We start from the raw sequence: 13,834 nt of genomic DNA on the forward strand, positions 1-13,834 counted from the left end.
TACCATAGCATATGCACAAGTCTTTGGTACCCTTGAGATACCTCAAGACGCCTTTCACTGCTTCCCAGTGCCGCTTGCCTGGATTTGCCATATACCTGCTGATGACTCCCACCGCAAAAGCAATATCCGGACGAGTGGCAACCATGGCATACATCAAAGAACCAACTGCAGATGCATACAGAACCTTGGCCATCTCAGCCTTATCATCATCTGATCTGGGACTGTCCTCACGGCTGAGTTTTAAATGTGGAGGCAACGGGGTACTAATAGACTTCCCCCCCTCCATTTTAAACCTCTGCAGTACTTTGCCAATGTACTCCTTCTGTGATAGAAACAAAAGTCCCTTGGACCTGTCACGAATAATCCGCATACCAAGTATATGGTTTGCATCACCCAAGTCTTTCATGTCAAAAGACTTATGCAGTTGCTTCTTCAAAGCACTAATCTCCTACTGAGATTTGCTGGCAATCAGCATGTCATCCACATATAGAATGAGTAGCATCAAACTGCCATCCTTTGCCCGTTTGGTGTACAAGCAGTGATCGGTCTCACACCTATGATACCCTTGGGACTGCATGAAGGCATCAAACTTCTTGTACCATTCCCTTGGTGCCTGCTTGAGTCCATATAAGCTCCTCTTGAGCTTACACACAAGCTTCTCTTTTCCTTTAACAGCATATCCCTCTGGCTGACTCATGTAGATCTCATCATGGAGATCTCCGTGAAGAAAAGCAGTCTTCACATCCATCTGACATAAATCCATGTCCTCATGAGCAACAAGAGCTAACACTACTCTCAAAGTAGTCATCTTGACTACAGGGGAAAAGATCTCATCAAAGTCAATGCCCTTCTCCTGCTTAAATCCCTTCGCAACCAATCTGGCCTTATACCTCGGTAAAGCATTTGAATCCACTTTGACTTTGTAAACCCACTTGCATGGCAAAACCTTTCTGCCTACAGGTAGCTGCACCAAGTCCCATGTATCATTTTGAAGTAGGGAGTCCATTTCTGATTGCATGGCTTTCTCCCACTTCCTTTTCTCTGTTCTTCCCATAGCTTCCCTGAAGCTGGAAGGCTCACCACAATCTGTCAGCATGATAAAATCAGCCACATTATTGGCTCCTGGAACAAACCTGTCAGGAGGCCGTTGTACACGGTTGCTCCTCCTAACAAAATGCTCCGTATTAGGCTGTTGTCTAGCCTGTTCGTCATGCATGACGGGTGGCTGTACCACCATATTTGGCTGTCCTATAGCGCCATTTGCTAGCATATCCAGTGGTGCATCATTGGCAAAATTGTCTGGCTGATCAGCCTGTATACCCTCTTGAACAGGGTTATTTACAGCAGCTTGCTGCTGCATATTAATGGGCATTCTTTGCTGTCCGACATCATCATAAACAACCCTCCTGTATTCCACAGGTTGCACGGGTTCTTTGTGTACACTATCCTCTTTAAAGATGACGTCATTGCTGCGTATAATCTTCCGTTTGACAGGATCCCATAACCTATACCCCATTTCACCTTCGTCACCGTAACCCATGAAGATGCATCTGAAAGACTTTGGCTCCAGTTTGGTGCGCAGTTCTTTGCGTACATGAGCAAAGCAGTCGCAGCCAAACACACGTAAGTGCTTGTATGAAGGTGGCTTGCCAGACCACACCTCCTCTGGCACTTTCAGCTCCAAAGCCTTGTTCGGCGACCTATTAATTAGGTGAATTGCTGTTTGCACGGCTTCTGCCCAAAAGCCATGGGGCAATGCAGCATAAGACAACATACATCGAACTTTCTCCTGAATAGTTCAATTCATCCGCTCACTCACACCATTTTGAGGTGGATTATAAGGGGCTGTGAGTTCCTGTTTAATGCCCTTAGCTTCGCATAACTGTACAAAAGCATGTGACACATACTCACCCCCATTATCGGATCTGAGGCATTTCAGCCTGCATCCTGTCCGATTCTCAACCTGAGCGACAGACTTCTTGAAAGCATCTAAGGCATCGCTCTTATGCTTCAAGAAATAGACCCACACTTTGCGTGTGGCATCATCAATAAAAGTAATGAAATACTTTGCACCCCCTAGTGCTAGCTGTGGCATCTCACACAAATCAGTGTGCACTAGATCAAGCGGTGCTCTATTCTGGGGAGTTCTCCTCTTATGAGGAGTCATAGAATGCTTTCCAAAAAATGCAATGATCACAAGTAGGCAAATCTGAAAATGAAAGAGACGGCAGATAACCCAAACGTGACAGTTCTTGCATTCCTTTAACGGACATGTGTCCCAACCGGCTATGCCACAATGAAACCTTCGGCAGCTCGGTTACGGCAACAACATGATTACCTACACTGGAAACATAAAGAGGGTACAAGGTATCACTCTTATAACCCTCAGCCACTACAACCTGGCCATCAGTAATCACCCATTTGGAATCCCCAAATGTGGTGTGGTAACCACTGTCATCCAACAAGCCAGTGCTAATCAGATTTTTCTTGATTTGCGGCACATGGCGAACACCATCAAGCATAAATATGTGTCCGTCAGGGAATACTATCTGTACACTGCCAATCCCTGCAATCTGACATGCATAGTTGTTCCCAAGGTGAACAACTCCATGAGTACCTGTGTAGGAAGTAAACCACTCCCTATGAGGCGTAACATGAAAAGAAGCACCTAAATCCAAGAGCCAGGTGTGCATGTCATGGCCATCAACAACCAATGTATGTGCAATTACAGCAGAAGAACATAATACATCATGTCTGTCACTGTCACTGTTCTCTGCTGCAACATTCACTGCATCAGTGTCATCTCCCTTGGCCTTGCCTTTGCCTTTGCTTCCACTGCCTGCATCCTTTGCCTCAGCCTTCTTGGCTTTCTGATCCCGTATAAACTTGAAGCACTTAGACTTCACGTGTCCCTTTTTACCACAGTAAAAGCATTCAATATCTTTCTTACCACGGGACTGACTACGGGATTTGGACTTGCCAGCAGATCTCCCCTTCTGCTGAGTCCTACCTCTATCTTGTACCTGCAAAGCATTGGAAGACTTGCTGCCCGCATTATTCTTCCTGCTCATCTCCTCCATGAGAAGAGAGCTCTCCACATCAGCATACATAAGAGTGACATTTGAATTAGACAAGGTTGTCTTAAAAGTGTCCCAACTCTCAGGGAGGGTACACAGCAAAAATGCAGCCTTGAACTCCTCGTCCAAGTTTAAACCCTGTGCAATAAGCTGAGTAAAGATGGCATTGAACTCACTCAAGTGTGAGGTCATAGCTGTACCTTCCTTCATGCGAAGGTCGGCAAGCTTCTTCAACCAATAAACCTTACTGGCTGAACTCTTTTGGGCATACAACTCTTCTAGCCTCTGCCATAGGCACCACTCTACAGCGTATGAAGAGTGGCTGCTCCTGCGAGCTTCCCCTCCCCCTCCGTACCTCTACCTCCCCCTAGCCCCTCCTTGCCTCGCCCTCTCCCGCCCCTACCCCTCCGCCCTCACCTCCCCTCACCCGCCGCTGCCATCGCGCCCTCCCTCGCCACACCCGCCCCTCCTCCGCCTCACCCCTACCCTCCGCCCTCACCCCCCTCTCGCACCTCCGTCTCTCCCCCCCCTCACCGCAGCCCCCCCCGCCCTCACCCCTCACTCCCCGCCTCACCCCCGCCTCGCTCCGCCCCCCCTCGCCACGCTCCACCCTCGCCCCCGCTACCGCTCCGCTCACCCCCGCCCCGCTACCCCTTCCGCTCCACCCTGCCCTCCACCGTTCCGCTCACCCCCGCCTCCCATTCCGCCCCCTCACCCCTCGCCTCCCGCCCCCGCCCCCTCTCGCCTCTCCGCCCTCCCGTTCCACCCTCGCCTTCCCCTCCCGCCTTCACCCCCGCCCATTCGCTCCACCCCGCCCCTCTGTCCCACTCTTCCCCCCGCCCCCCGTCCGCCCTCTCGCCCCACTCCGCCTCTCCCCTGCCCCCGCTTCCGCTCCCGCCTCCCCACCTCACCCGTTCCCCGCCTCCACCCCGCGCCACCTCCGTTCCCGCCACACCCAGGCTCCACCCTCCCGCTTCTACCCCCCCCCCTTTTTGGGTGGCAGCCTCTTCCTCATCGGAAGCCTCGCATTTTGTCTTGGCGGTATGGCAGCTCCCTGCCCGGAACCGGAGGCCCAGACGGTCCCTCCCTCTCCAGATGCCTACCGCGTCATCCTGACAGAGCAACAATCATCTCGGGTTCAGGAGGTTGCCAATGACTTTGCCCTTACCTCTGTCTATGGCAGAGTCATTGGACATTCCCCCTCCAGATCAGCCATCAGGGACTGGCTCCAGTCCACTCTCATGCTAGAGGACGGCCATATTGAGGAGGTGGCCCTTATGGGAAGGGACATCTTCTGGCTTAAACTCTCCAATGCGAAAGCTGCGAGCAACCTGATTGCTGGCTCCCCCACATCAGTGGATGGAAAGATTATCATGATAGTCCCGTGGTACCGTGGATTCAGCGCAGCAGATTTTGATGCTCGGTTCCGTATACCTCGCCATCCAGTGACGCTAGTTTTTCCTGGTCTTGCTGCTGAGTTGCGGCCGATTGTTAGGGACATGGGCTCCCACTTTGGCTGGGTTATGCACGATACTTTCGCTGATGCGGTGACTACGGCAGGAGCCCCCCGAGTCCGTGTGGCTGTGGCAGATCCTGCGACTCTCCCGGCAGTGATCGAGATCGTGACAGGTGCCGGCAGCATCACCCAGAGCATGGTAGTCACCGGACAGCCAGGACAGTGTCTGAGGTGTCACGGCTTTGGGCACCTGGCGGCTGTTTGCCCACGCTTCGCCAGCTCTTCTCGACCTCCCCCGCCCCCCGCTCTCCGCCCCCCCCCCTCCGGGCAGCCACGCCAGGAGGAGCAGAGGCAGCCGGAGCCCGAACCAGAGATAGCTGGCGGCTGGACTGAGGTTAGAAGGAAAAGAGGAAAGAACAAGAAGATTTCTGATAAAGGCAAGGAGGCAGAGGTTACCCAGCCTGCAGCTGCACCTCAGAGACCCGACAGGCAGCCGCCCCAGGGACATGGGAGAGCATCTTCTTCGACGGTAGCCCGCCCTCCACAGCCTCAGGTCCCCCTCTCTTCCTCTCCCCAGCCTCTTCCCATTCAGCCCTAGCCCATCCCCCAACTGCACCCCATATCTCCCGACCCGCAGCTTCAGCCCTCTCGTCCTCCTCAGTCTTCTCCCCCTCCTTCTCAGCCCCAGCTCCAGATGCAGCCCCATCCCTCCCCCCCCCGCCTCTTTCAGCTCTCCCGCAGAGCTAGCTGCACCGACGGTTCCTCAGCCAAGGGCAGCCCCCGCTCCCCCTCCTCCTCCGCTAGCCGCCCCTGAGTCTGAGCTGCCTATTCCCCAGCCTCCTCCCCCTCCCCCTCCGCTGGCAGGACACCCTGAGTATACACCACCACCGGAGCAGGCTTCTCCATTCGCTAGCCCCTCAGTGGCAGACTCTGACAGGCCTCAGCTTCAGGAGAGAGAGCTCCCCCGTGACTTTTACAGATCTGGCCCCTGGGACTACTTGGATGTGGCCGACCTCGGGACCTCCCTGCTTGCCTCGACATCAGTATCTTCTTGCTCCGCAAAGGGGCGGAAGGGAAGATAGCCGCCTTGGCCCCTAGGGATGGCCCTAGCTTTGCTTTCACGTTCCTTAGCGACGGCACCGAGACCTGGACAGACGACTCGGTCTGGGAGGCTCTCAGGGAGCAGACGCATGCTCAGGTTTGCTCCTGGATAGGCCCGTTCGGTGGGCAGCTTCTCGAGACTCAGTGGTCCGAGGGTGACGTGCGCCTGCGGTGGCGCTGCGCCGCCAAACGCTTCAGACTGATTGTGATCCTCAGGCCCCCCTGTCTTGGCCCCTCCCCCAAGATGTCAGAGCCTGGACTCCTCAGAAACTCCGTGCCTTCTACGGGATGTCCACCTCAGAGATCTCGAGCTGGCTCGAGAAAGCTTTCGTTCATGGTACCAAAGGCCTCTCGCCTTTGCTGAAGGTGTTGAAGGACGGGCAGGACGACCCCGCTTCCCCCTCCAAACCTTCCCATAAGCGCCAGCGCCTCCACTCCGAAATGTCAGCTTCTTCTTCGACTTCGACCGCGAGCAGACAGTTGTTCGCAGCCTCCCAGTCCTCACCATGAGCCTACACCTCGTATCCTGGAATGTGAACGGGTTTCACTCTTCTGGCACCCGTGGTCCTAGGAAGCTCATTTTGAGACAGGAACTTCAGCCAGCGATGATTGGTCGTTTGGATGTACTTCTGCTCCAGGAGCACAAGCTTTCGGCGGCTCACTCCCGTAGATGCGGGAAGATTCTCCCTGGTCGCTCTCACACTTATTGGGAGCCCTCGATCGGCGCACTGGGGAGGAGTGGTGGTGTCTGTACTTCCGTGGGAGAGCAGCTAGCCCAGGGAGTTTTCGGTCATGGCACGTTGATACCAGGTCGTGCCCTTTGGGTAGGCCTGGAATTGGAGGGCTCCAGAGTTGGAATCCTCAACATTTATGCTCCCACAAATCTCCGTTGTAGAGCCACCTTCTGGAGGACACTTACAGGGATTCTCCCAGACATGGATTCCTGGATTGTTGGAGGTGACTTCAACAATCTGGAGACCTTGGAGGACCAGCAGGGCAGAGGACCGGAGTTTACAGGTATGTCTCAGGCAGAGCAGTCCGCTTGGGACTCTTTTATCTTTGCGACAGGAGGAAGGGACTGTTGGCGCGACCCGTCCTTCCGGCGTTGGCACGGGAGCTTGGACTTCTCGTGGGGCTTCCGCAGGGAAGGAGGCAGACTCCTGGAGAGGCTGGATAGATTTTATGTTAGTGATTGGGCCATCAGCAGAGGCGGTCAGGCCGGTATAGTTCCAGGGACGACACTTTCCGACCATGCGCCTGTGCTCTTATCATTAGATTCGGCAGCTCAGGCCCTTCCCCCCCGCTCATGCCGGATTCCCGACTCCATTTTCTCGAGGGAGGACGTGCGCAGCAATATTTGCAGTCTTTGGGACAGAGACTGGGGCGAGTGCGCGGATCTGGTTGATTCGGTGGCGCAAGCTTTGCAGGAGTCCAGCCAGATCTGCCAGCTCGCAGCCCTACAGGTTCGACAGGAGTGGTGGGGTAGAGAGAGAGCTCTTCGGAGGGACCTCGCCTCCATTCAGCGACTCCAGCAGGCATCCCCGGGCTCGGAGGAGCTTCGGATCCAGGCCCTTCGAGCCAGAGCCCTTCTTGAGGAGACACTCCAGCGTCGCTCAGAGTTTTCCTATCACGCCTCTCTCTCCTTCTGGGCTCGGAAGGGTGACCGGATGTGCAGGGAGTTCTTCAAGACGCATGGCCAGAGAGTTGCAGGTGATCAGCTTCGGAGTCTCAGGACAGCGGAGGGACACATCGTTACGGATTCGGGAGAGGTCTTGGGGTTGGCCACCGACTTCTACAGGACCCTTTTCCAGCAGGAGCCGCTTGCTCCTCGTACTCGTCGTGCCCGTGAGGAGGTGTGGAGGCACACTCCTTCCTTGGTCCAACCTAGCATGCAGGCGACGTTGTTGGCACCATTTACCACGGATGAGATGCTGGAGGCCTTGATGGCCATCGATGGACAGAAGTGCCCAGGTGAGGATGGGCTATCCCGGGCATTCTTCACCTCCTTCTGGGATCAGATCCATCAGCCCCTCCTAGCAGCTCTTCAGAGGATTTTCAGCAGCGGTTATATGCCAGAGAGCCTCTCCTCGGGACTGATTTGCCTCATCCCGAAGGGAGGAGATAGACAGGAGATCCGTCAGTGGCGCCCGATCACTCTCCTTACCACTGCCTACAAAATCCTCGCCAAGATGATCAGCGCCAGAGTTCGGCCTCTACTTCCAGACCTCATTCATGACACTCAGACAGGCTTTGTCCAGGATCGCAGTATCCTGGATAATGTCTTCACCTTTTCAGAGGCGGCGGAGTGGGCTCAGCACAGCGGGTCACACCTTGCCATCCTACTTCTCGACTTTGAGAAGGCCCACGATCGAGTGGACTGGTCCTTTCTGGAGGGGACTCTGGAGCGGCTAGGTTTCCCAGCAGGTTGGATTCAGGGTATTTCAGCTTTGTACAGGACAGCTTCTAGCAGAGTCATCATTGGAGGCAGGATGGGTGAGCGTTTTAGCTTGGAGAGATCAGTACGTCAGGGCTGCCCCCTTGCTCCTTACCTGTTTCTCTTCTTCGCCGAGGCTATGACTTACTACCTTCGGGCGAGGTCTACAGGGATCAGGGGTGTTCGCCTTCCCCTCCGGGAGGACACGGAGCTCTTGGACTCGGAGTACGCGGATGACACAACCCTGTATGTCCAGGACGATGAGTTGATGCTGGAGAGGGTGAGGATGGCCCTGGAGGTCTTCTGTTCGGCTGCTGGTGCGAAAATCAACTGGAACAAATCAGTTGGTTTTCTCACAGACCCCGGGGCGCGTTCTCAATGGGGGAGGTTTTTGGGTTTCAGGTGGATCCCGCGGGGACAGACAGCTAGATACCTGGGTTTTCAGGTCGGCCTGGACATCACGCCAGCTCAGCAGTTTCTCCCGGTGCTAGATTCCATCCGACGGAAGCTGGCTTTCTGGAGCACTGCTAAGCTTTCCCTTGCAGGTCGTGCCTTGGTAGTCAACCAAGTCCTCCTTGCCACGGCTTGGTATGTGGCTTCCTGTTGGTGTTTCTCGAGATCCAGCGTGGCACAGCTTAGGAGGCTGGTTCGGAACTTCCTTTGGTCCGGGGAGGATGGCCTCAGAGATACCAGAGCTAGGGTTGCTTGGCAGACAGTCATTCTTCCGCAGGCTGAGGGAGGCCTGGGGGTCATCGATCCAGAGCTTCAGAGTCAGGCCTTGTTAGGCAAGTTAGTCATCCGCGGTTTGATCCCGGGGGGGCAGACGTGGAAGATGCTACTTCAGCAGGGGGTCGGTTCTTGTGTCCCGCGCCGAGGTGGAGAGTGGCTCCCGTCCCTCAGGTGGATCTTCACTTCCGCCCCGCTCACTCAGCCCCGTTCCCCACTCGTTCGTAGCCTCCTCATGGTTTGGAGGCGGCTCCGCCTCAATCTCATTCAGTCCCCCCCCCGCTGTCAGGAGGAGATCGATCGCCAGCCGCTTATCTGGAATGATCAGGTCAGAGATGCCGAGGGCCTTCAGTTGGGGGAGAGATCACATATCAAATGGGATGGCTGGATGAGGGGGCCAACCCGGTCCCTTCGAGTTTGGAGGGACACGTACAGACATTTGGAGACGGCTGATCTCGCAGACGCAGCTGGAGGTGCACGTGGAGCCCAGGCGAGACGCACGGAGATCGACGGCGCGATCCCAGCTAATTGGTTGGTTCCACTTGAGCCTCAGATCCTCATGCCTGGTGACGACCGTTAGCTGGGACAGTTCACCCCCCATGGCATCCCACTGGTGGTCATAGGACGTATGGACGACTCCTCTATTTCCTTCTTCGCGGTTATGGGGGATGGACGACTCAGGAGAGAGGATGCACTCATCGACCCCCTACTCCCATGGCAGAGGGTTCGAGTCGTAGGCCTTTTCGAGAAGGTCTGGCGTACCGATCCTAGCATTGAGCAAGATCAGATGCAGCTTTGGCGACTCTGGCTCTGGGAGGGGCGGGCCTTGTCAGAGCTTGATTGGGACCCAGGAGAGTGGAGTTGGCCAGAGATTGTGACAGGACAGGGGCCGACCTCCTTCTTTGCCTACAGCACCACTTTGGGCAGGCGAGTTCTTGGGAGGATGCAGAGCCGCCCCCCCACCCAACGGCCCAGCTGGTATGCACAAGGTATTTCCAGATTCTTCTTGCAGGCCTTCTGGAAGGCCTTGTGGGAGAGCTGGCGGCCGCGGAAGATCTCCTACTTCCTGTGGCTTCTCGCCCACAAAGGTCTTCCGGTGGGGAGCTGGTTGAGACAGATAGGCCAAGACGGACGCTGTCAGATCTGCCATGAGGTTGAGGAGTCACCAAAACACTGCCTGTGGAGCTGCACTCGCGCCCAGGAAGTGTGGAGGTGGACTTTCGGGATTCTCACTCACGCAGCACCGGAGCTAGGTTTGATCACTTGGGGCGCGTTCTGTTGGTGCAGCACCGCACCTGGTCTACATCACTTATTCGAGGCATGCCAGCAGGACCCCACTTTCTTTATCACACAGGGAACATGGGGGCCGCTAGAGGGTATCCCGCAGCACCTAGCAGAGGCTGATACAGGAGTTCAGGAGAGGCAGCCAGTCTGGGAGATTATTAGCAGCATCGCAGGGTGGCACATCTGGACCTCGCGTTGCGCGCAGATCCTCGGTGGCACCTCCTTATCGACTGCCCAGATCATGACTGATATTTGGAGCGAGATTATTCATACCCTCAGAGGCCAGTGGGACCAGATTCAGGGAGATTCCCGGTCCGGTCGGGAGAAGCGGAGACGCTTCCTCCGGGCTTGGGACACACAAGGCCTCTTCTTCGAGCAGACTTCGCAGGGCCTTCGGTGGCGCTACTCACCACCCCGATGGCTGTTCATTCACACTCGCCTTATCCCGCCGTGAGAGAGTGATTTATTTTGTTGCCTTTTAGGGCTGTGTCCGATTTGTGAACGCAGCCCAGCTGCTACAAGCTGACCTTTTGTATCTTGTTCTCGAAGTAATATAATTAGCACTGTTTTTTCGGCAAAAAAAAAAGCCTCTGCCATAGGCCATAAGAGGTCTTTTCTGCCTGAACATTGAAAACCAATGAATCAGTGAGAGTGAGCATGATTGACGCCCTTGCGGACAAATCAAGCTCCTCCCACTCATCATCTGCCATTCCGGATGGCTGGACACCCTTCAACCTTATGGGCTTAGAAATCTTCTTTAGCAGAAGTACATTCAAACACTGCTCTGCCCATAATGCATAATTGTGTGCCCCTTCCAATTTCTTAATGTTCAGCATAGAGGATTCACTTCCCCCTGAAGCCATATCAGTAGAGGATGTAGCCTAACTCCCTGTAAGTCAAAAAAAGACTCAATAAAAAATTCTGTTTACACAGAAAAACCTGCTCTATCAAGAGCCAGGAGCACTCACAACAGTGCTGTTTTTTTACTGTCAAAAAAAAACCTGCAGCAAAACAGAAAATTTTCCCTCCAGTCACTGTACCTTCTGACCACTGAACTGTGCTCAAATAGGCATAAACCAGTAACTACAGAATTGCTGCAGCTGTTCCACAAGTGTTTTATCAGTGCATCATCATCTGATGAAACACAAAACACTGCTGTCCTGGACACTTCTCCCACCTCAGATGAGGTATTGCACTGATTTTATATGCATAAACCACTTGGCATACACTGTTTTGTCCACTGAAAAAAGCTCCAAACACCTCAGCCTGTCACAAACCTGCAACAAAGCATGGGACAAATCCCAACCAATCACCCTTCTGCCAAGGGGATAAAAGGCATCTGAAGTTCTCAAACACTAACTCAAGTGATAACACCCTCAACAATGAGGTAGCATACAAAATTCAGCGCTCTCCTGGCACTTTCACCTGACAATGTAATGCATAAACTGCCTGTGTGCACAGTGACAACACAGATCCCAACGTACAAACACCGAAAAGAAAATCTTTTGAGCACTGTCAACGATGGATAGTTAGGGACCGAGTAAACTCGATGCGCCCTGGCCAAGCGTGGCTCAACTGAGATTTTCTAAGTGCCGTACACAAAATGTGACATGCAAAGAAATGTCACTGATACACTGCGGAAAACGAGACCAATGTGGGCACCCTGGCTCCACACTGCCCCAAGGCATACACTGCATTCACTATCAGGCAAAAGCCCTATGAAATTGTCACCCAAAAACTGAGATTTGCACTCAGCAAAAGCATAAAAGCCCTCTGCAAAATCAAGGCATATGATCTCCCATCAAAAACTGTGCAAACAACCACACACTGTGGCCCCGGTCACCTCCTAGCAAGAGGGACAATGAGAGTATTTGTTGTACCTCAAAAAAAACACAGTTTTACTCTGAGTAATCCTCGGGAAATGCATAAACAGCCTTGTTGTACTTTGTACCTGTGCGTACTTGCATGTACCACGCAAAAGAGCAGAGTGCTCTTCACTCTTTTCCTTCTTCCCCAAAAAAAATTTTCTGTGCCTGCTGTACCTGCAAGTACCTGCTGTGCCTGCACAGAGTACCTGCTGTACCCTGTACTTGCGAGGGCACGGATCCCCAAAAAAACTGTCGAAATTCTCAAAAAAAAATTGCACTCGAACCTTGGCTGAGGGTACATCCGGTACAGCTGTACCTGTACGTGCACGCGTCCCGAGGACGCTGCTGAACAGTAAGATCTGTGCGTGGCCGGTTTGTGCGCGGCTGTTCACAGCCCGCTGATGGAGGTCGGCTGCCTGTGTGCAGCCGGCTGCTGCTGGTCACACGACCCGGCAGCTAACAGCTGCACGGCCGGCTGCCTGTCGCGGCTGGTCGCGGTCGCAACCAGCTGCCTGTGCAGCCTGGCTGCAGGCTGCAGCTGGCCTGGCTGCGCGTGGCCGATGCTGCGCGCTGCGCGCGCTGGCTGCGCCCGCCTTGGAGCTGCCGATAGTCACTTGCTAGTGAGCTGAAGAGCTCGCTGCTGCCCTTGAAGAACCGCGTGCTGCTGCCCGCGCTGAAGGAGAACCGCCGCACGATAGAATGCTGCCCGAAGCCTTTACACAGCTCCAGCTGAGACTCGAGAGCAGTTACAGTGCTGCCTGCTGACAGAGGGCACGAGGCCCGAGGGGAGAGGGAGGGGTAGACCGGAGTGAGAGAGGGAGGAGGTAGGCTCTGATACCACTTGTGAGGGAAAGGGGGGAGTGGAACAGTCGGAGACAGAGACACTAGGGAGTGTGGGTGTGTAAAGAATGCGTTGAGCCACACCACAAACTCAAAGGTTTTATTAGGATTAGGTATTCACCCTATGACTGTCTTAGGACAGTCATAGCGGTCGTAACATTTAAAGGGTGGCAATGTGCCTTTACCCCAACAAAAGAATTATTGCAAAACCAGCAGGCCACAACATGGACGAAAACTTCACACAAGGTGAAATTTGCATGTCTGCTAATACGGCAGAAGCATATACCTATGTGAGTCTAGAAACATGCCCGAACTCATCCTCTAAAAACACAACATAGTGCAGTTTCAATCTCAAGATAGTCATTCATAAGGTTGAAAACCATAAACTCCATCAAGCATAGCAAGGACTGGCTACTGTGACATCCCATTGACGTCATCAGCGCCCAAGAAGCCTGCCTCAAATCTACTGGATAAGTTCACTTTTGAAAGTGGCTTGCAAAGTGCCTTTGGAGTCTGCAGATGTCCCTTTTCCTACTTTCTTTTGAGCATAATGCAATATCTAGAAAGGAAGAATTAAAAAAGGAGACACGCAAGCCTGCTGCCTCCAATCTAATAGATAAGTTCACTTTTGAAAGTCGCTTGCAGAGTACTTCTGGAGTCTGCAGGTGTCCCTTTTCCTACTTTCTTTTGAGCATCATGCAATATCTAGAAAGGAAGAACTGCAAAAAGGGAAAAAGAGGGTGGTGGGGGTGGGCGGGGTTTGTGGGGGGACACACAAATGGATGAAGATACAAATTTTCTGACCTTCACTTGTAGTTGCAGAAATTTCACATACTCGATGATCTCATCAAGCATTGATGCCTTGTCAGTCTGCAAAAATTCAAATGGACTCAATTAGTTCTTTAATTGGATGCCAAGAGATTTGGATCAAGAAACAAGCAGCAATAAAGATTTGCATCAACATGCAAGCAGAAATATTAATAAACGTTAAGTAATGCAGCTGGAATGAGCTCAGTTATCCCTTTAATTTGATGCAGCAAACTGTGCA

General features: G+C 53.5%; 1 protein-coding gene across 3 annotated transcripts in view; it reads right to left on the reverse strand.

The window, feature by feature from the left end:
- LOC147885902 (transcription factor LRL3-like) overlaps nt 1-13,834 on the reverse strand; it is a 42,699-nt gene that overhangs the window by 3,367 nt on the left and 25,498 nt on the right. For all 3 annotated transcript variants that reach the window (XM_087396520.1, XM_087396519.1, XM_087396521.1), the window contains one exon: nt 13,591-13,656. In XM_087396520.1, coding sequence (XP_087252646.1) covers nt 13,591-13,656 — 66 coding nt within the window. The remainder of the gene's footprint in view (nt 1-13,590; nt 13,657-13,834) is intronic.

Source organism: Dipteris shenzhenensis, chromosome 25 (assembly GCF_047967505.1).
Source record: "Dipteris shenzhenensis isolate YYH24624 ecotype China chromosome 25, Dip_SZ_1.0, whole genome shotgun sequence".
NCBI classification, from domain to species: Eukaryota; Viridiplantae; Streptophyta; class Polypodiopsida; order Gleicheniales; family Dipteridaceae; genus Dipteris; species Dipteris shenzhenensis.